The sequence below is a fragment of the Ambystoma mexicanum genome, chromosome 1p (assembly GCF_040938575.1).
Source record: "Ambystoma mexicanum isolate Mex_15411 chromosome 1p, UKY_AmexF1_1, whole genome shotgun sequence".
NCBI lineage: Eukaryota > Metazoa > Chordata > Amphibia > Caudata > Ambystomatidae > Ambystoma > Ambystoma mexicanum.
In genome coordinates, this window is record NC_090921.1 from 699,929,378 (window position 1) to 699,950,941 (window position 21,564).

A 21,564-nucleotide genomic window follows, 5' to 3' on the forward strand; every position below is an offset into this window, starting at 1 on the left:
CTTGTCCAACGGGACCGTCTGGTGATAACCGGCACCTCCTCGAAGATACCTTATCTTCAATCTCTGCAGTGCCCTGTAATGTAACGGCTGCGTAATTATTTTTGCAGCAGAAAAATTTCTTCTTGAAACATGTGGATCGGAAGGGGACCATTTCCTGCTTGGGCATCTCAGTAAAGTCTAGCCACAAACTGATTGCTTCCTGCAGAACCCAGGAGTCGCTGGACAACTCTTGCCATTTGCTCTTGCCAGAGGAAGATGCATGTGTTGCGCATTTACAGCCTGAGATACTCTGTAGTCTATATGCACCTCTCCCTCTGCAACCTCTGATGTGATCGTTTCTTGTAAGGAAAAAGACGTTGTGTTGCCTACTTTCCCAATACTGCGCTTGGGGACCTTGAGGGCTTCTATGCATGCCGAAACGAGTGGTCGATCAGCCTCTGTGTCGAGCGGTCCCTGCAAAAACTCATCCTGGAAAGATCTTCCTAATTGAATATTGGGCTTTATCCAAGGCATAGGTACCGACAAATTAAGACTTTTCTTTTGAGAAGGCTTTCCCAAAAAGCATCCCTTGTGCGCCCTCGCCTGCTTCATAAGTGGCTAGGTCACTAAGCTTAGAGTCCACTTTTAAAAGAAGACTTCTCCTCCTCTCCGAAGAGTGTGCACAGTTAGTGTTACCCGAGAAGGCACGCTGCGCCCAATTGGAGAGAGTTTGCGCATCTATGGGTTCTCCCGTACCCTTGGCTCTTTCAGCCAGGTCCATCATTTTTGCTAATGCGACAGCCATATCTAGGACTTTATCTGACATCCTTTCCAGGCTCTATCCACACCCTTGTTTATGTCTATGGATGTTTCGTGACAAAAATCACCATCTTGGGATCCAGCTCTGGGGTATCTGTAACGTTGCTGGTAGGTCAGGCCTTGGGCACTCTTCTCTCATACAGAACCGTATGTCCCATCCAGCGGCTTTCTGATGCGCTGCCACTTTGGGTGAAGGCAACCACTCGCTTGACTTTGGGTGCCTGATGGCATCAGGGCCGAACAAATTGACTATGTTCTCCTCTTCCTCCCCAACTTTTGTGGTACTTGACCACTGGGGTGCACATCCTCATTGACCTCCCCATCAGGTGAGTTGCCGCCACCGTCGTCCCCTATAACAACAACTCCTGGGGTAGAGGTAGGAGGTGTGGCACCGTAGACTTCTGTAAGAAAGCCTTGTTCAATTTAAACCATCTCACAGGCCCCTTTGGTATTCCCTTCCTTGTGGCTCGGCGGAGGTGGGGGTTGAGGGGTAGAGAGTCTGGTCTCTTCTGAGCCTTTTTACACCCCACATGTTCAACCCCAGACTAGGGGTGTCCTGGAGATGTACCGTCTCCAGGGCTGTCCGCGCTCCTTTTCCTATGCACTCCCTTTCCTCCTGTACCCTTTGTGGCTAAAATGGAGTCTAGAGGCTCCAGGTGGTCCTGAATGGGCTTCACCCCTTGGGAAACAGCCATTACAATTGAGTCCCCTAGTACCTTCTTGAAGCATAGTGACAAGTCGCTTTCCGCATTAGGGATATCCTACGTCCACTCCTCCTCACTCCATTCTGGGGAAGCGCTCCTAGAGGCCATCGATGATATGGGGTACACTGTTAGATACCAATCTTGGGCTTGAACTCTGCAAGCTGCAACAGTCTTAGAGGAAAGTATAGGGAGTGATAGGTACTGTGTACTTCAAAATATTAATGTGCGAACCTTGAGCTTGAACAGGGCAAGCTGCAGCAGAAGGTACTCTGCTTCTCCAGTAATACTAGATCAGTAATAAATATGAGTAGCAAGCTGTATGCTCTGCAATTGGATGTGCTCCCAGAATATCTGAAATTGAGCTTGAACTCTATAAATGGTAGAAACTTGCTTGTTCGTTCGGCTTTGCCTGCCGGAAATGACAGCGACCGCATCATTGCTGCAAAACAAGTCTCAATCATTACGAAAACGATCACGGTCCCATGTTTTGTTGGAATGCTTATGCCAAGGCTTCGACTTGCTTCCTCATACGCGCACTGGAGCCTTAATAGAGCATGTTTGCTCAGGGCTCCGGTTCGCTCTGCGTGTGGCAAATACAAGTATGCCTACTACAATGTAATGAGAATACATGATATAATAATAAATATTGAAGTTCAAAGGTATTTTGCGCTGCGCACGCGGTACGGCTCTATAAAAGAAACTCACATAGCTTGTGCGCACCACGCACTGTAAAATACATCTAAATTACAATTAAGCACACAATAAATGGTCACAAGGCACAGAGCCCCCCCCCCATTCCATAACTTAACAGCTGAGGGATTAGCAAAAGAAGGAAAGCGGAATGAACCCAGACAGGATGTGGGTCAGAAAAGAAGCTTTTGAAAAGCTGCTGATGAGCGGAATTAAAGAAAGTTAAGCGTAATGCTTGCCTCCGTTCTTGACCTAGAAGTACTATTTAAAATAATTAACACAATAGAAAACACCAGCAATACTTCAGGTGACTCAAAAAAGGTTCTGTTGTAGGCACCAGCAATTCAATACTTTTATAGGCTTATAATACTATTTAATGGCCACAGAGTCCATACCCAAGTAGTTGTGAGTTCTTCAGAGTCAGTTTGGAGGGAATGCAGTAAGACACAGCAGCAGACAAGGTAAAGTACTTTGATTATAAGGAAGTAGAATGCTTTTGTTGATCAGGAAGTTAGCAGGGACCTTGGAAAGGGCTCCCTGTGGGCGTACAAACATTAGGCCTGCGCGAACGGTATGGGTGAACACCCAAACACCAGAATCAGCACTCCAGTAGCAACAAAATGACTTGAGGTAAGTGCGACCCAGAGTCCCATAATATCCAAGGAGTGATGAAGGTGCAGCAGCAGCGGACCCAGTTTCCTGTTCCTTGGCCGTGGTGACGAAAGAAGGGAGAAGGAATGTCACAGCAGCAGTCGAGAGAAAGTATTCTCAGCAAGGAATTCATACTCCCACATCGGTCTGCAGTTTTGGCACCTTTTTACAGGCTCCAAGAATGAGCGTTTTTCCCACCCAGTCAATCCGTCTTGATTCTGCCGTCCTGCACTCTGGTGATGGGACTTTGGGAGGGGAGCTGGTCTCTGGAGGTCCAACTGCAGCGCACCAAAGTCCTGTGATGATTCATTCATGGGAAAACAATACACTGCAATTGAGTTTGCGGTCTCCTGGTATTGGCGGTTTACAGCCGGGGAAGGTCACAGCACGTTGGAGGATGGCTCAATCTGCAGGTCGTTTTAGGGCTAGTTGGTCCCACCAGCCAAAGGGAAGGAGGAGTCCGCTTCGGGGCTCCTCGATTAAAAAACTGGGTCAGGACAGCAGTGGTCTCTTGGCGGTTACTGTAACAGGCAGCATTCGTCTCTAGTTGTCTTCTTCAGATCTTCTGTTCCAGTGGTCGATTCGCCTTCTGCCTCTGTAACCTCACCTTTAATCAGGATTTCACTCTCATCCACTGCAAACTCTCTCTACAGTTTACAGAAAGGGGTGGGTGGCTGTCCAATCAGGACAGCCAGCCCCAGTGAGAACTGCTTCCTTTCGGGCATACCAGAAGACAAAGGATAGCAGAGTTTCAGAATCCTCCCATGCTTCTTGTCCTTGCAGACACACTGGAACCTCGGTGGGCTACACAAAGGGTTCCTGCCGAAGACAAAACCCAAAATCGAGACCTCCACTCCCATGATGGTAGAAAGACCAAAAAAGAACAACCACACAAGAAATGGCGAAAAAAGAAAAAAGGTGGCCCACCTGTGCATAGCCGCGGGCAAAAATAGCACAAAAGATGGTAGAACACATCCACTGCCACCAGCCCAAACTATAGGGTTGTTACTGTAACATAAATGTTATTTATTTAGCAATTTATATAGCGCACAAAGCCAGAGGGCATCTAGGCGCTGTTCTTGACAGTGAGTACAGGTGATGTCAGTTCCATGCCAGCGTACAGGAGTTACAGAGGGACGCAGATCATGAAGATTACATAGTTACACATCACATGGTATACAAATATACGCATATTGTTGGGGTTACACGAAGACATGGGTGGTGTAGTTGCTTGAGCCTGCTAGATTCATGTAAGGGACAGCAAATACAATGGTTCATTAGTAGCTTGGAAAGGTGGGATTCAGTGGGTCGTGGGTTAGATAGGAGCAGATTTGTGCAGTTCTTTTAGTAGTTCCTGAGTGAATAGCCACGTTTTAAGGTGTTACACAGGCAGAGAAAAAAGGGGACAGTAGGTAACTCATCAGCACTCAACATAGGGTAGTGTATGCTGATCTCTCAAACAAAAAGCTAAGAAGGATGAAAAGTATCCCTCTAATCTGGAGAACAGTAGTTCATACAGAAAATAAAAATGTAAAAAGGAGAGCCGAAAGGGCTCCCAGCAACATTGCACATAGGGTTCTGTGTGCTGCAAAAGTGAAACACAGATGCCTTTCAAAAGGTATGGAGGAAAGCATGACTCCATATAAATAACATAAATCATAATGACCAGGGTTCCTATGATCAGAGCAAGAAAGAATGAATGATGGGAAAAAGGCTCAGCTCATTCAGGAGAGTGAGAAAAAGGTCCAGAATAGTAAAAAGTTCTGGTGGTCTCATTAGGAGAGATGATAAGCATAAAACAGATAAATCTCCCTAAGCCCAATCGAATTTTATCTCGGGATGTAATTAAGTATGTACCCAACGGTGGGAGCTACCGCCAGGAGCCCCCTGCTCTCCAATGGCAAGAGTTGGAGCCTTCCTGTGCAAACCCAAAATTGAGTCTATAGGCACAAAACTGTACTTTGTTATCATTGTGTGATTGGGTGGTGTTCAGATGGATTTCTAAAATAAACCATGGGGAGGGGGGGGTAAGGAGATTTTATGAGGCCACCCCAGTTATGGTGAACAGGGAGGCTCTAAGAGTTTAGTGAAAACCAAATAAAGGTATCGTGGGAGAGCAGTCAAGGATTAATCTTAGGAGTGAGTGAGAGTGGTGTAGGACCTCACTGAGTTCACAAAGAATGACACGCAATAATTCAGCTTAGACAGTAGGTATAAAATTAGTTATTTATTAGGCCTTTAAGAACACACTAAGAAATTAAACTAGCAGGTAGTATTAACACACAACACCCTATACACATTCACCAATAGGTTCACTTTCAATGCATCAGCATTTTAATTTAACCGGGTAAGTCAGTTAAGTATTCAGATGCAGTTAAAATTAATATGACCAACGCATTCACAATTCCCTTTCACTTAATGTATGGGGCAGAGTGCCCAAAAGTCAGTTACGCATACTTAGCCCGCCCTCACCCTAACCCCCCACCCCCCGCAACTCAATTTTTACAAGGCGACATGATGGATCGTCCTTTGTTCGGGTGAGGGGTGGCTAGGGGTTACAGGTTCAAATGCATTGCAGGTGACGACAGACTATCTTTCAGCCGCAGTCACAGAAGGAGCTCCAGGACCGGCTCCTTGGATTCTAGGAAGCAAACGTTTCGGGAGACGTCTACTTATGGCACAAGATGGCAACCACTAAAGTTCTGGCAATGAGTGCGTAACAGTAAAAGCTCTGGCGAGGTAGCTCACAAGGGTACTGGTTAAATAAGCATCAGGGCACAAGCACTTGCGAGGGTCTTCAGCAATCTGTAGCACGGCCTCACCGGACTAGTTACTGAAGAGGATGCTGGTGCATTGCAGAAGTAGTCTTTTGGTCATCAGCACAGTGTTCTTCGTCGTAGGAATATTGACTCCAATGTTGATATGAAGAATGTTTGCAGGAGGAGTCCACTTACCCAGATTCGGAGCTGGAAGCAAGTCCAAGCCCACCAATGGAAAGGATCTGTCACATTCAAACAGTCAGTAGTTGTCCAATCATGGATGAATACTGCGTTCACATCTACCCAGAAACAGATTCTCTGGCATCAAGGGATGTGGACTGGGACCAGGCACAGAGACACACAGACAGACACACACACACAGACTGTCTCTCTCTCCATCTCTCTCTCCGTCTCTCTCTCCGTCTCTCTGTGTCAGACAGACACACAGACACAGACACGCACACACGCTACCTAGCCCGCGAAAGCAGCAGCTTTCTGGGGCAAGTGCATGGCCTTTTATGTGGTTTCTAGACCTGTGAGTGCAGGAAGAAGGCCAATCATCAATATTAACAAGCGAAAAACCTTGTGGCACGGTCATTTTAGGGTGCAATCCACCTTTGGTAACCATTTGCAGTACACGGGATGTGCATGAGTAAAACACATGTTTTAATCTTACTGCTTCGACCAGCTTGTCTTAGGCAAATTTAAAAATCGGACCAAAACCCCAAAAGAGCAAAAGTAATGGGGATACAAAGTATTCCCATTGCACTGCACATTAAGGTTCAGTGTGTAAAGTGCAAAATACAAGAATTGCAAAGAGAAGCAAAGTTTCTCAGTACTGACTGTCTAAGGGACTAGTCAGTTTTCCCGTAAAAATGAGCAAAAAACAAGAGAAGTGAATCTGAAGGCTTTACTTCCCTACAAAAAGTCAGGACAGGTTCAGAAATCAACAAAAAGAAGGGTGTCCTATTGAAATAAATGGGGCGGGGGGAGGTTCAAAAGAAAAAATCTTTCCAAACAGGTGGAGACTGGGAATGACCATGTAGGGTCATTTCTGACATGAGCTCTGGCTAAGAGGTCACAAAAGGGACTTGAGTGCGTTTACCTTTTGAATGCCAAGGATCTTCTTGGCATCACCATCACCTGCATTTGCCTAGAAAGGTAGAAACCTTTGCAAGCATGTGAGGGCAAACACTGATTGACTAGCCACCAAAACCTTTAATGGTGCAGGAGTTATTTAAGCAATACTAGCCAACATTATGCAATAAGTTACGGTGCATGATTAATGTATGCAATAATACCCATGGAGCCATGCTGTATTGGCCAGTAATGGCTTGAGGACGAAGGCTTTAAACACTTAGCCCCAGTGGTTCCCGGCAGATCCAACCTGCCACTACATGTTTATTGCTATGGGCACCTCTGGGCTAAGCGCCGAGGTGCCAATAGTGTTTTTGACATTACAAAAAACAGATCCGCGGTGTCAGCTTCATAGAAGAGCCTGTGATAGAAATGGAAGACGCGCTTGATGGAACCCATGTTCATTTCTATGATGCGGAAGGTGGGGCCCAGGGAAGAACTGGGAGCGGAGGCTGATGAGCAGGTAAGCAAGGGTGAGCATTTCGGTAGGGGAGTAGGGAGTGGTGGAGAAGAGTGGCAGGGTACCAGGGCATGGCATACTTTTGGAGAATGGTGCCAGTCCCAGGATGGAACACAGGCTTACTAAAGAGTTCAGCAACGTTTCTGCTATGTTGATTGGTTGGCACCTTCTCCCTAGGTGCTAATGGAGGTTAGAGTGATACCTTAGCCCCAGTATATTTATAAAAGCTGCCATTCTACACCATTGCCTTCTCAATTGCTGGGATTTATCCTGAAGCACCAGGAACAAGAACTTGCCAGAGAAAAACAAGAAGCTATCCAGCAGCATCTCTTGCATTCTATGAAACCAGACAGTGAAACTCTGCTTGTCCTGTGGAAACAAGTAATCTTAAAAAGTACCCCTTCTCCTTGATCCTGCTGAATCAGTTCTTCTGAAGGGTTATTTGTCGTCATCCAACTTTAAGGACTCACCTGTGCTGCATGATCCTGGAATCAGAGCTCTAAATTATTCAGGTGTTGCAGAGTGGCTTTTGCTGCAGCTGAACATTTCTTCTGACAACTGAACTATGTAGCAGGCTGCTGATACCATCCCCCAGGCATGGAAACCTCAGTTGGAATGTCTGGCTACATTTTGCATCAATCGTGAACAATGATCCTTGAGTAGGTTTCACCATTTTGCAAAATGTGACCTACAGCTGCTGCAATAGCCTTTCCTCCGCTTTACTTTATCTCTGCAGGGCCTGGACCCTGCCTGTAGTTCATGTTCCGCTTGTCTTACTGTAGGGTCTGTGCACATTAACCAAAGAACCACAACCATTCTGGTAGCTCCTCCAGGCACCACTCACTACAATCATGGAGTCTGTGCTACTGAGAAGTAGGGGCAGCTTCTCCACAATGGGTGAAGGGGCGCCGACACACCGATCGACCATCATGGACAAGCCAAAGCCAGCCCAGGGAAAGTGCTCCCAAGCAAACCTGGACTGGATTAAACAGTCAAAGAGAAAAATAGGTTCCCTTTCACAGTTTAAGTTCCCCAGCGTGCATGCCCAATGGACTGTGCAAGATTGGGGAAGTTTTGGTTCCTCAGCCTTGCACAGCCCATTGGGGAGGCAGGCTGGGGAACTGCAGGTCTAAATGTGCCTAAGGGCACCGGCTCCCATGTGCATGCCCTCAGGAACCAGGAAGCACCTTCTGCCGGGAGCCTCAGTGGAAGCCGACGTCCAGACGGGGGCTGCAGGTAAGGAGACTGTTCTTTTTATTGTATGTATGTATGGATGTATGTATATGTTTAAGTGTGTATGTGTGCATGCAAGTGTTATTATCTGTAAGTGTATGTGAGTGAATCAAGAGTGTGAATGGATACATGAATATGTGATTGTAAGAGAAATGAGAGAATGAATGAATGTGTGCATGTGTACCTGGGACCGGGCTAGCCCCCGATTGCGTACGAGTGTTGGGATAGATTTCTAAAATCAACTCAGAGGGGGGATTTATGAGGCCACCCTAGTTTTGTTGAACAGGAGGTCTCTGAGAGGTTAGCAAAAACCCAAACAGGGTAAGTGGAAGAGCAATAAAGGCTTAGTCTCAGGAGTGAGTGAGAGTGGTCTAGGGATTCAGAGTTCACACAGAATAACACACAATTATTCAGCTTAGACAGTCAATGTATAAACATGCAACCATTTATTAGGCCGTAAGAAATTAAACTAGCAGGTAATATCACACAAAACCATATATCACAAATCTATAAATTCACAAGTAGATTCGCTTACAATGCATCTACCAATAATTAACCAGGTAAGTCTGGCAAGCAATCAGATACAGATAAAATGAATAGAGACAATGCAATCCCAATTCCCTTTTACTTAAGAAGTCCAGCCCTGTATGGGGCCTAGTGCCCAAAAGTCACAGGTTCCATTACGAGTTTTTCTAGGGAATGTAGTCTCATAAAGGATGCAATAGGCTTGTCATGGCCATTTGCAACCGTTCCAAACTATTTCAAAGTACAATACGCATTTTTCCAATGTACAAGTAAGTACTCCTCTCAATCCCATTCCCAGGGCTAGCCCTTGGGTAGGATAACTGACCCAGGCTCGATGACCGAAGTTAAGCTCAGAGGGAGTTCAGGGACAAGGGGCTTTGCACTCAATGCTACCCTATGGATGACAGGGGATAGAGGGTTAGGGTGGGGTGGGAGGGGCTAGGAACACTTATGTTTACTAAACCCCTAACTCTTGATTTTCCCATTTTGAGAGAAGGTGAGTTATGGCACAATCTGGCAACCACCAAAGTTCTGAGGCTTAACGCAGAATGGCAACGGCTGCAGCGAGGTAGCCCACAACAGAGCTGTTCAGTCCACCGGGCAGTCCAGGAACACTTACAAAGGCTCCATCTGGTATGCAAACTCGAATAGGCGTTGAGACTAGTTAGTCACACTAGTCCAAGGGTTGAAGCGACATAGAAGGTCTACTGAGATCTTGCAAAGGAGCAGGGCTTCACCAAGCAAGTGACAGAGGGTGCTGGTCCACTGCAGAAGTCATCCTTGGGTCGTGAGTGGATTGCTCTTCGTCGTATGATTCTTTGCTCCAACTTTGATCGAAGAATATCTGCAGGAGTCCTCTTATCCAGATCCAGAGCTAGAAGCAAGTCCAAACCCACCAATGGAAAGGCTCTGCCACATTCAAACAGCTAGTAGTTTACTACTGGTTTCACATCCGCCCAGCAGCAGACTCTCTGGCACCAAGGGATGCTGACTGGCACCAGATATTTGCAGACCCCTCCCTTGGGGGCACACAGGTACACACAAAGTGTTCAATTCGGAACAGTGATGGTTCTGGCGAGAGAGCTGGCCAGTCCAGGAACACTTCCAAAGGCTCTGATGGGCTGGATCCTCGAGAAGGTGGCATGACAGGTTGGTTCCACTAGTCCAAGGGTTGAAGCATTGATCTATGTAGATCAGGCAGAGGAGCAGGGCTTCAGCAGGCCAGTGACTGGAGGGCATACAGGTGCACTGGAGAATTCGTCCTCAAGTCATCAGCGGGCTGCTCTTCTTCAGAGGAATCTTGGCTCATAGATCTAAAGAATGGCTACAGAAGCCCTCCTCTTATCCAGAATTGGAGCTAGAAGCAAGCCCAAACCCACCAATGGAAAGGGTCTGCCCTGCACATTCAAACAGCCAGTAGTTGTCCAATCAGGGAAAACTACTGGTTTCGCACCTGCCCAGCAGCAGACTCTCTAGCACCCCCCCCGACCCCAACCCCTGCCCCAGCTTTCCCGGGAGACAAGTGCATGACATTACAAGGGATTTCCTGACCTGAAAGGGCAGGAAGAAAGCCAAACTACAATATGGGCAACAAGCAAGTAACCTTGTGGAACCCTCTGGGTGCTAGGCACCTTTAGTAACAATTTATTGTAAACACGAAAGGGCACAAGAAAAATCGAATTAAAACGGTTTTTACTGTTGTCCCCAGCTTGTCTCAGGCACATATAACAAGTAAACAAAATCCATAACCATAAAAAATTAAGAAGATGCATATCGCCATTGCACTACACTGCAATGTGCTGTGTACAGTATACAAAGTACAGGATTTCCAAATAGCGAAACAACGTTTTTCAGTACCAATAGTCTTAGGTACTAGTCAGTTTCCTCATAACAATAAGCAAAATGCAAGGGAAGTGAAACTGAAGGCTATGTTTCCCCTCCAAAAGACAGGACAGGTTCAAATGTAAGCTAAAAGAAGAGTGTCCAATTGAAATCAATGGAGGGAAAGGTGCAATAGAGAAAATCCTACCTAGCAGCGCGGAAGGAAAGAGGGTGCATGGGGGAGGGAGGCTGAAATGTCATGTCCTGGCATTTCCCCCCACATCACCCTCACAGTAAGGGGGTATGCCAGGACATCCTTACTTTACTCGAGGGCCATAACAACATGATAAGTGTTATTACGTGACAAAACTGGCCTCCATTGGTAGGCCAGTCTGTATATATTTTGATACTGTGGCATGGCATGTTTTATTGGGCATCTAAAGTAAAGCAAACAATCATGTCCGCTTTCCGCTTGATGCTCATTAAAACATTTCATTTCACCATAGTAAGAAAATATATACAGACTGGCCCATGAACGTAGGCCAGTCATGCAAAGTAATAAAAAATGGGCAAACAGGATTCATGTTTGCTTAACTCTTGATGCCTATTTTGTTATTATGTGGCAAGACTTGTCTATGTTGGTGAGTGTTAGGGCGAATTTTCAGTTTCTGTGCTAATTCCCTTTTACCAGAGAGACCCCCAGCACTTTTGCTGGATTGTGAACGTTATTGATTTTAATCTCCTGAGTGAATGGAACTTTTTACCACTCACTCAGTCTTTTTCTCTGACTGGGTGTTTTGTTCTTACTGTTTTATGGAGTCAGGTTAACTCCATATGTTTAATACAGGCATCTGCTTTACACTTTGTGACACCCAGCAACCCCTGGGAAGTGTCACTCAGGGGTCCCTAGGACTCCTCTGTTTTATGGCATTCTCGTTTGAGATCTACAGTTCCCAAGAGTAGTAACATAACTATCTTACTTACCTTTTCTTTTTTGGGGGCCAGCACACACCACCTTATGTGAACTTTGTTACACTGACTAAACTTAAATGGCTGGCGACAGTGGTTTGTTTTTACTACCTTTTGTGCAGGTTACTAGCAGGCTGATTTCTCAGCTGCAGTACAGCACCCATGGGTGACCATTTTCTCAAAATGGCCCGTTCTTCTTTTTTCACCATTTGTCAGTTCCTTCTGGGCTCTGTTCTTCTTCTACCATTTTCAGTAGATTTGAGTCATTTGTCTTAGGTTTTACGCCACGGCTCCAGCGTGTCCGGCAAGGCAGGAGGTGAGGGAGCAGCCTGAAACTTTGCTGTCCTTTGTCTATAGGTGTGCCTGGCTGAAACCAGTTCTAACTGGACGGATGGCTGTCCTGCAGTACAGCCCACACCAAGATGATTGACAGCTCTATGGGAGTGAATGAATGGGTTCCAGCATATAAGGTGAGGATCTTTGGACTACAGGCAGAGTCGACCACTGGAACAAGGAATCCGAAGCAGCAGACAAGCAGAGACGCCAGCACCTTCAAGAACCTCTGAAGTACTGGTGAAGCCCTGCAGCTGTGCTGACCCCGTTTTCATCTCAACAGGGAAGACCCGTCAAGGAGGACGTCCTCCCTTAGGCTGGTGGGACCAACTAGCCTGAAGATCTTCATTTTGGGTCATCCATAGACATCCTGCAGCTTTTCTGGGCTGCAGAATACCAATACCCAGAGTACCTGGACCATTATCGAATCCATTGTCTACCGAAGATGGAAACTGGCTGAAACTTTGCAGGCATCTGCGTGGACCTCCAGAGACCGGAGTTCTTCACCAAAATTCCCCTCACAAGAGTTCCGGACGGAGTAGTCGTAGAGAATCCAAACAGCGATATTTGTTTCTTCTTGGCGCTAAGAAAAAGGCGCCAAAACCACAAAGAGCTGCTGGAGTGAGCTGAATGCTTTGCTGCCGGCCCCTTCTCCCGAGTGTTGCTGCAGAAGCCAGTCACAGGTCCCCCCCTTTCGTCACACGACCAAGGAGCATGAATCGGGGTCTGCATCATTGCACCTAGAAGAGGACCAGCTACATTGTCATTCACTCTTAAGGTACTGTGGGACTTCGGTTGGACTTACCATAGGCCATTTACGGTGCTCCTTTGCTTTGAGAGTGCCATTTTCTTCAATTGGGAGTTGACCTCAACTCCACTGTGCAGGCCTTACAGCCTGTGTGCTATTAGGAAGGCTCCTCTTGAGCTCCTGTATTTTATCCAAGAACATCTGACTGGTGACTTCACTTTCCTCTGAAGATTTTTCTCTGAGCTTGTTGCGGTCCATTTGACTTTGCTGGTTTCCCAAACGTTAATCTTCTTGATCCTACTGCCTTTGGCAATGCTGGTTCAATTGTGAACAGTTTTATAGTTAGGAAACAGACTGCCTACATCTCTCTGGGAGAGTGTACTTATTTAACAGTTGCTAGTTCTGTCTAACCTTTATTTTCCCGCCAAACTCAATATCGCATTGCAAAGGTGATACATACTGACCTTAACTACGTCACTCTGTGTGTTGGATATGTACAGCATAGGAAACGTTACTCACCTGCATTATAGTTCCTTCCACAATTTGATTCAATTTCTAATTCAATGTTATTGTTAGGTGCTGCATTTTAGATTTGTGTGTGTGCCTTGTGTATATATGAATAAATATATTTTAGTATAACTAAGTGAGTAAGTGTTTTCATGGGTCCTTGTATGAACAGATTTCTTTGTACTGCTCTACAGCTCACATAACTCCCTCCTAAGATAGGCCAGACTGCTCAGCCACTCTACCGACTTGAGTAGTGCAGGCCTATATTAAGAGGGGTCCCCAATACCAAGAGATAAGTCTTATGAAGTCTAACACCAGTTGCACTTTATAGAAAAACGTACCTAATAATGGGTCAGTCTGTATACATTTTGATAGCATGGCAGGTTTACTGTAATAAATAATAATAATAACTGTACCTTTAAAACATCATTTGCCTTTACGAAGAGTAGCCCTGACTGCTCAACCGTTCTTGTCAAGGTAACTCTGAGAAAACACCTATTAAACCAGGATAAGTTGATATATCTGGACCCTAGAAATAAGGTCTAAGACAAATCTGCCTGACACCTTCCCCACCTCCCTCTGTAGAAGCATATCTCTGCCCAGGCCTGTTCTTTATCTCGGGCAGCACAGTCAACCGCCACTCTGTATATCATTGGCTAGAGACATGCAAGAGCACCATGCCAACCAGGGTGATCTTGCAGAACTGTGATCCTTGTAGGGGATTCCCTTCAAACACGTCTATCCCCCAGAGGACTGGGTCTGTGGATTTACTAATGTCACCCTGAGTGCTTGGAGTAAAAATCACTTGTGTGTCCTCCCACACCTGGCCACCATAAACGCTCCCAGGTCAGTGGCCAGAAACCAGCCATCAAACGTTAACGTTATGGGTTACAATTGTTTCTCAAAACATCATTTTAAGCAAGAACGCCATATGTACATGGAAACAGCTCCTTGGAATAAAAGTGAGGGTAGAGGGCACAGTGGAGGGAGCTATGCGGTTTCTTGACAAAGCATGTACATTATAGGGTAGGGAAGAAAGTAGTGGTGAGGATATTCCGCTCTGGAGAACTTGAAATAGAAGAGCAGAGTGGTGATAATGTCATGGAGAGACTGTGTTGCTTTCAGTCCATGGTGGACAGGTCATGGTGGAGAGGTAGGCACGAGAACAGCGAACAAGTGGAAGTTAGTTTTGCTACTTATGCAGGGCGTCCTGGGAGGCAACCAGAGACAGGGATGGTAGGTCAGGACGAGAAACTAAAACGCAGCAGGGACGGCAACCCAGTCTATGTCGATTAGTGGTGTATGGGAGAATGCAGGCCATGACAGTCTAGGACAGCGGTCTGCAACCTTTGGCTCTCCAGATTTTTCAGGCTACATTTACCATGACATCTGACTATTACTATGCCGGTTACGGATGATGGGAGTTTTAGTACGAAAACATCTGGAGAGCCAAAGGTTGCATACCTGTGGTCTAGGCTGTCGGGGTATGCGACAATCTGCTGGTGAGTATCACAGTAAATAGAGGTGTGAGGCTTAAAGTTATTCTCTAGAATTGAGAAAGTAAGAGTATGGCAGTGTGTAGAAAAATGCACAGTCTTTAAGTGCAGATCTAGCACAGCATCTCCTGGATAGTGTTACAATGACCCCTAATGGTCAAAGAGGTGCAATTTAAAAATCAAGTACCATCCATGCACACATTCTCCATGATTCCGGCAAATCATATTCACACATATAATTATCATTCAGATAAAAGGTTTATGCCCCATCCTAATCTGAACTTTTACCCGCGACCCACAATGGCTGTGTCACTGTAACACCCACTGGTAATGAAAATAGACTGTTACCTTCATTTGATGATCTGGTATCCAGGACCCAGTCGTTGAATCCGTCACCCTGCTAAAACAAAGCGCACTGGTCAACACCCACTCTCACCTTCCGTCTTCTGCCCCTGTTCACTTAGACAGCATATTTATCAATTACAATAGTTGGGGGGTAATGAAAGGATGTAAAAGGTTGGGGGGGAACAGTTAAAAAGTACTACAGTTGGGTGTAATGCTTTTGGGAGGTGGCGTGCTACCGTAATAAGTTCAGGGTTCGTAGGAATGTGTGTTTTTTTAAACATCTTTTTATTTTTTTCATCAAAAAGTAAACTTCATTAGACAAACAGCTGCTCATGGAGGGGGGGTGCCCCGCGGGTCAGCCACTAGCTATCATTGTCATAAATGCACACATTTTGTAACCAGACTTCCCCTTTCCTCCCTGACTGATGAGCTTCAACATCCATATTACAATACCTCAGAGCCCACATCTGTGCTCTCCCTCCCGTCTTTCACCCTCCCCCTCAACCTTTCCTTCCAACAATGCATAACATCTACGTACTGTGGTTTCGCTTCTGTCTCCCCCTCATGCATAACATCTACGTACTATGGTTTCGCTTCTGTCTCCCCCTCCTGATCTATTTTCCTATTTCAAAACCCTGCAGTGTGTTTCTGCAAGAAAGCTAACCACTCATATCCCAAGGCCTTTGGGTGGACTCATATCCCATGGTGGTTAGATTCTACATATCGTATATTTCATGTGCCTTTCCCACCCATTCCCTGTATGTTGGTATCCAGGCTCTTTTCCACTGTATGGTAAGGCAGGCTCTCGCTGCTAACAATAGGTTTCTCAACATATGTGTTACTCCTGTAAGTCGTCCTCACCTCTCTCCATATCAAATAGTACTAATAGCGGTTTAAAGGGTCTCTCCACAACCACTATTTCCCTGATCCAGCCTAGCACTTTTTTCCATTAAGTTTGAGCTTTAGGGCAACTCCACCACAGCTGCCAATATGACCCTGTTTAATGCTTGTGACTAAAACGTGGTGTCTGTGCACAGAGCATTTGCACCTTTTCTTCAGGCCTCAGTGAAAGCTGTATTTGATGTGAACTGATAACATGGTTTGCACTATTTTGCTAGCAAACATGTTTATCTCGCTTATGTTAATCTTCATTGCTCAAGGACTGCTTTGAATAAAGGTGCCAGCTGGTGCCTGATAACATTGTAGAGCTGAAGGAAAGTTATGCTGTTTTTCGCACTTCCATGAGAGATAGAAAAGTTTGCCTCTTGAGGTCGTCATGTGTCACTCCAGCCGGGGGCCCATGGGCCCATCGGCCCATGGAACTGGCAACAGGTAGACTTCGAAAGCCAGAAAGCTCTAAAGAAATGGCATCACGCATTTGTGGGAGGCTTAAATCTAGGGGCACTGTGTTTTATTTATTTGTTATGCGCACCAGACCCGAGGGTAAGAGGGCGCAGCAGAATGAAGATGCAAGGCTTATATAGCTCTGCCTGACACTGGAACGGTCAGGCAGAAATCTTCTATGGGAGAGTGGACGCACTGCTCCCTGCCAGTTGATGCAAAATCTCTCTGCCTGCCTAGTTTCAGAGCTTTTCAGTACATGAGTGGGGCGATGAGGAATTATTTTGCGGTTGCTTCAACAGTGAAATATTTTTAGACTTATTTGCAGCAATTTGACATTCATTTATTATTTTACTGCATTATTCATTTATACATCTGCCTTTTGTGAAACCTAGGCCTTTCTCCCACTGTCTACGAATCTCAAATTTAGGTGTGTTTATACCGGCCATTTTGTGAAACATAGGCCTTTCTCCCACTCTCCAGGAGTGTCAAATTTAGGTGTGTTTATGCCTACCATTTTGTGAAACATAGGCCTTTCTCCCACTATCCAGGAAGATCAAATGTAGGTATGTTCTTCTCAGTGTCTACCATCCTGTTAAATCTAGGACATCTCTACCAATATGCAGGAATCCAAAATCTAGACGTAATTTCAACTTATATATACCATTTCCAAAAACCCAGGATCTCTCTCACACCATCTAGGAATCTCACACTTAACAGTGTTCGCCCCCACAGCTGGTAATCTGTGAATCGTAGGCCCTCCCTGTACGCAGGAACACCCAGCTACCACTGAAAGAAAGTAACAATTACCAGGTCACTGCCTAAGGTAAACTAAGAACCCATCGTCTAATTCTCATTTCCGACTGCACTACCCTTTACCCATCGCATAGCATCCCCCAACACCCCGCATAGACCGCCCACCCATAAATAGAAGAACACCAGAACCTAACCCACTAATTGGACACCCACCCATAAAAGGACATCCAGCTCTCACATTGCAAGAGAAAAAGATTTGAAAACATCCAAATCACTCAAAACCCTACTGGCGGCTAATGCCCCTGTAACTTCATAAACCAAATAACCTAACCTTCCTACCAACAAACACAAAATGCCCCGACACAGAGTTTGACACCCACAAAGAGAATTGGAACATGGAACAAATCAAACGGATCAACACCCTCATCCTCCTACAATAGAAACCCCAACAAACAACACAGCCAACAGAATAAACATCATGACAAGAGAATAATCCCTATATCTAACACCATACCTCGCAAAACAACTGCAACACCTCAACACTCCAACGCCACCGACAGATCCAGACACGCTGACAACCAACTGGAACTGAAAAAAAAAGAAAAGAAAAAAGGGGGACCCCTGAAGAGAAAGGTATGAAACCAAAGCCCTCACTCTGTACATCACAAAAACACAAGGGCACCGCAAGCAACCCTATCAAAAGATAGACAATGAAGCAGAAGAATTCAAAAAACCCAAACATCAACCTAAAAGACCACCTTTACGACAAAGCAGACTCTAGAGATCACCAACCGATCTACAAAAACAACACAGAAGCACCCCAACTAACCAACCACAAGACATAAGGCTCGAAAAACAAACCCAGCCAAGTCAAAAAAATCCATTGCGATTCCAACATGGCTGCCGGAGAGTGAGGTTGCACTCTCACGAGCTCCGTGCCCGGCCTAATAGAAAGGGGAACAATAAAGGAGAAGGACAGTGATGCGAGATCAAAACTGGAGCATGTCCCACGAATAAAGGTGCTGGATGAAGGTACAATCACAGATCGGCAGCTGGAGCATCTAATCGAGGCCAGTGAATAGAACGGTGCCCCTACATCACCCCGGGACAACCGCACTGAGAAGCAGCAAATAGTGGGCGGTGTCGGTGTAACGGCAGTCGCAGAGGAACGGACTGGTGAAGAAAAGAGAAGGCTGGAGGGCAATTGCATAGTGGCAGCGGCAGTCGTGGAAGCGGTGGGAAGGATCCATACCCCTTGTGGGGGATGAAGGAAGAGGCGAAGTGGGGTGCCCATTCGGGTGAGGGATGAGGCAAGGAGGAGCTACAATATTCGAAAGCTCAGCAGAGAGACAAGACCACATGGAGCGGAGGAGCACCGGGAACTGGGGTAATAGAGGCGCGGAGAAACACCTTTGGTGGGCAGCTGGGAGGCGCCGGATGGCACAGGACCAGGAGACTAGGAGCACACAGATGGGGAGTCGGGCGGAGAAACGCCAGCTTCCGTTGAAGTGCGTGCAGCGGTGCAGCCACAAGCGGGCGAAAATCAGGCAGCCCCCGGCGGATAGGAAAACCTGCAAGGAAGCCCCACTCAGCCAGCACAGAAAGTAGTGGAGGCGGCCCGTTTACATGGGCTTATAACAACGAACACTGATAAAAGCTGGATGCAGTTCAAGATATAAGGGGGCAGCAGCCTAAATACTGCAGGCCCCAGTGCCACCTCTAGTTCGCACCGGACACTAAAATACAAAGGTAAAACCACAAAGGAGAAAGCCGTATAGTAATAGATCCGGAGAGCCAGGCCGGTGCACTCGGCAGCAATCTTTGCCCCGATTAGAGCGCTGGCAGTTAACGGGAACCCAGGCCAGTACATTCCACATGAACACTGCATAATTATGATAAAGGGAAGCAGCGAACCATAAGAGTGGTAGCAGGAGGCTGGGGACCTGGTGAAAGAGCCTGGAATGCTTCCAGTCCTCACAAGAACATCTGAGTCCCTACTCTCATGAACCCCTTTATCTGGAAACAAAGCCAATAAAGTACCAGTGTAAAATCAAGTAACACTTGAAGGAGACCTTGGGAACCAGGGCCAACAAGGGGCAGCAGCACTGGAATACAGAGGAAAGAAAGTGCAGCATCCAGAAGAGGAAGGAATCCAGGGGGCGCAGGACATTCGGTCACATAAGGACTGAAGCCACACCACAGGAGGGGCGTGCACGTGGAAGAGGCCAACTAAAGCAGGCATAGGCCGAAGAGATACGCAGGAGTGCTTGACCTCACGCAGATGGTAGGACCAAAAGAGAAACAGACCCCAGGGCCGCAGAACACGAAGAAAGCCATCAGGAAAGGCCAGGCAAATTGGTAAAGGTGCTGGCAGTGATCTCTCTCGAAGGCGGCCCAAGGGGAAGACAGCTTAGAACACAAAGACGCAGAAGATTCACAGGTAACAGGAGAAATGGCCCTAAGCAAGGACAAACTCATGTGTCTGCAAGGTATGGAGGAGAGGCTCACTACTTCCTTTATTATTAATAGCAGCATGGATGGTGATTGCAAAAGACTGGAAGCAAAAGAGCGCGCCCACGCTGGTGGGGGGTGTCCGTAAACTATGGGACATAGCGGTGATGCAGTCGATTACACATAAGATCCAAGGGGATGTGGACAGATTTCAGAGGGGATGGGGAGAAACTATTTGTTTTCTGAAAAGTGAATGTGCTAGTATTGGACATTCAGTGAAACACGCAACCCGAAGTGCCCCAGAATCTACAAATCTGTATATTCCTGAAGGTGTATAGAATGGATGTGCGATTCCGTGGGGCAGGGAGGTGGGGCAGTTCGGTGGTAGGATGGTGTGAGAGGGAGGCGGTGAAAAGTGTTATGATAAATGCCAATAAAGAAATACAAATAAAAAAATCCATTGCAACCTAATCAACGCCAGATCAATGTCCATGCATGCCTGAGATTAACGGCCTGCTGTGCGACAGAGGCTTCGACATCATATTCATAACCGAAAGATGGCTAGACGACAACTATACAATTACACTCCATCACTGCCTCCCCGATAACTTCAAGTGCTCACAAGCAAACTGAAAAAAACAAAAAGCATACAAAGAACACCTGAAAATTGAAACTGAAGAACTGCCAAACATAGAAAACTGCAAATCCTTAATCCTTCGCCTGACAGCAAACCCAAAAACAAACCTCAACTTCATCCTAGCATACAGGCCACCGACATACGACGCAACCATCGTAGACGCCTTCACGGGACCTATCACCAACCTAGCCATAGACCAGGAGAACCTGGCAATCCTTCGAGACTTCAACATCTGGTTTGATCAACAATCTGCTAGCTAACTAAAATCACTAGCCAAACAACTGAAAACAATGAAACTAAATCAGCTAGTTAAAGGTGCAACTCACGCAGTGGGACATACATTAGACGCAATATTTTCCAACCAAAACCTCACCACTACAGTGCCACCATAACAGATACTCTGGAGCGACCACCTCATCATCCCCTTCGTAATCCCGCTAGCCACATCAACAATCAAACAAACTGCTATCATGAAAAGAAACTGGCGGACCATTAAAAATAGCAACCTACTAGAACCTCTCGAAGTAAACAAACTACCGGCAATACCACTGGATGAAGCTGATGTTGACAGAAAACAGAACTACTTCACAAATGGATCTCCAGAACAACAGAGAAGATCGCCAAGGAAAAACCTTTCAGCCCATCGCACAAAAGAGCAACAGCAAAATGGTTCACCCCTCTACTCAGCACCATGAAAAGAAAAAAAAAAAGGAAGCTTGAGCTGGAATGGAGGAAAAAACGACGAGGTGAAGAAATTACAATTACAACAATACCACGCATACAAAAAGAAAATCCATATGGCAAAAAAGAAATAATATCACAACAGAATCACCAAAACTGCCAACACCCAAAAAGAACTGTTTAAAATCATAAACAATATGAGAAACCCCCCCGGATGCATCAGCACACCAATACCTTCACTGAAAATATGCAGACCACTTCAAAGACAAAATCAGCGCCATCCAACAGATCATATAAAGCAGACCAAGGGACTACAACATGCTACCTACCCAACCACCCAAAGGATTGCCAGAACAAACTCCAAAGCTTCCCCCAAATATGAGTGGAGACATTCGTCAAGCTGGTACGCAACAGCAACAAAGCTGGCTCCCCCATGGATCCCTGCCCCCCATATATACACAAATCAATCCTCACACAAGGAACACCAATGGAATACCACAGAAACCTGTTCAACCAATCACT

The 21,564-nt window shown here is 46.1% G+C and overlaps 1 protein-coding gene across 3 annotated transcripts in view; it reads right to left on the reverse strand.

Annotated features, from left to right (window-relative positions):
• The window catches only part of MSTO1 (misato mitochondrial distribution and morphology regulator 1), a 1,020,943-nt gene that overhangs the window by 569,037 nt on the left and 430,342 nt on the right, over positions 1-21,564 (reverse strand). For 2 of the 3 annotated variants that reach the window (XM_069649984.1, XM_069649995.1), the window contains exon 5: positions 15,180-15,231. In XM_069649984.1, the coding sequence (XP_069506085.1) occupies positions 15,180-15,231 (52 nt within the window). The remainder of the gene's footprint in view (positions 1-15,179; positions 15,232-21,564) is intronic. The other variant, XM_069649989.1, reaches the window with a different exon arrangement.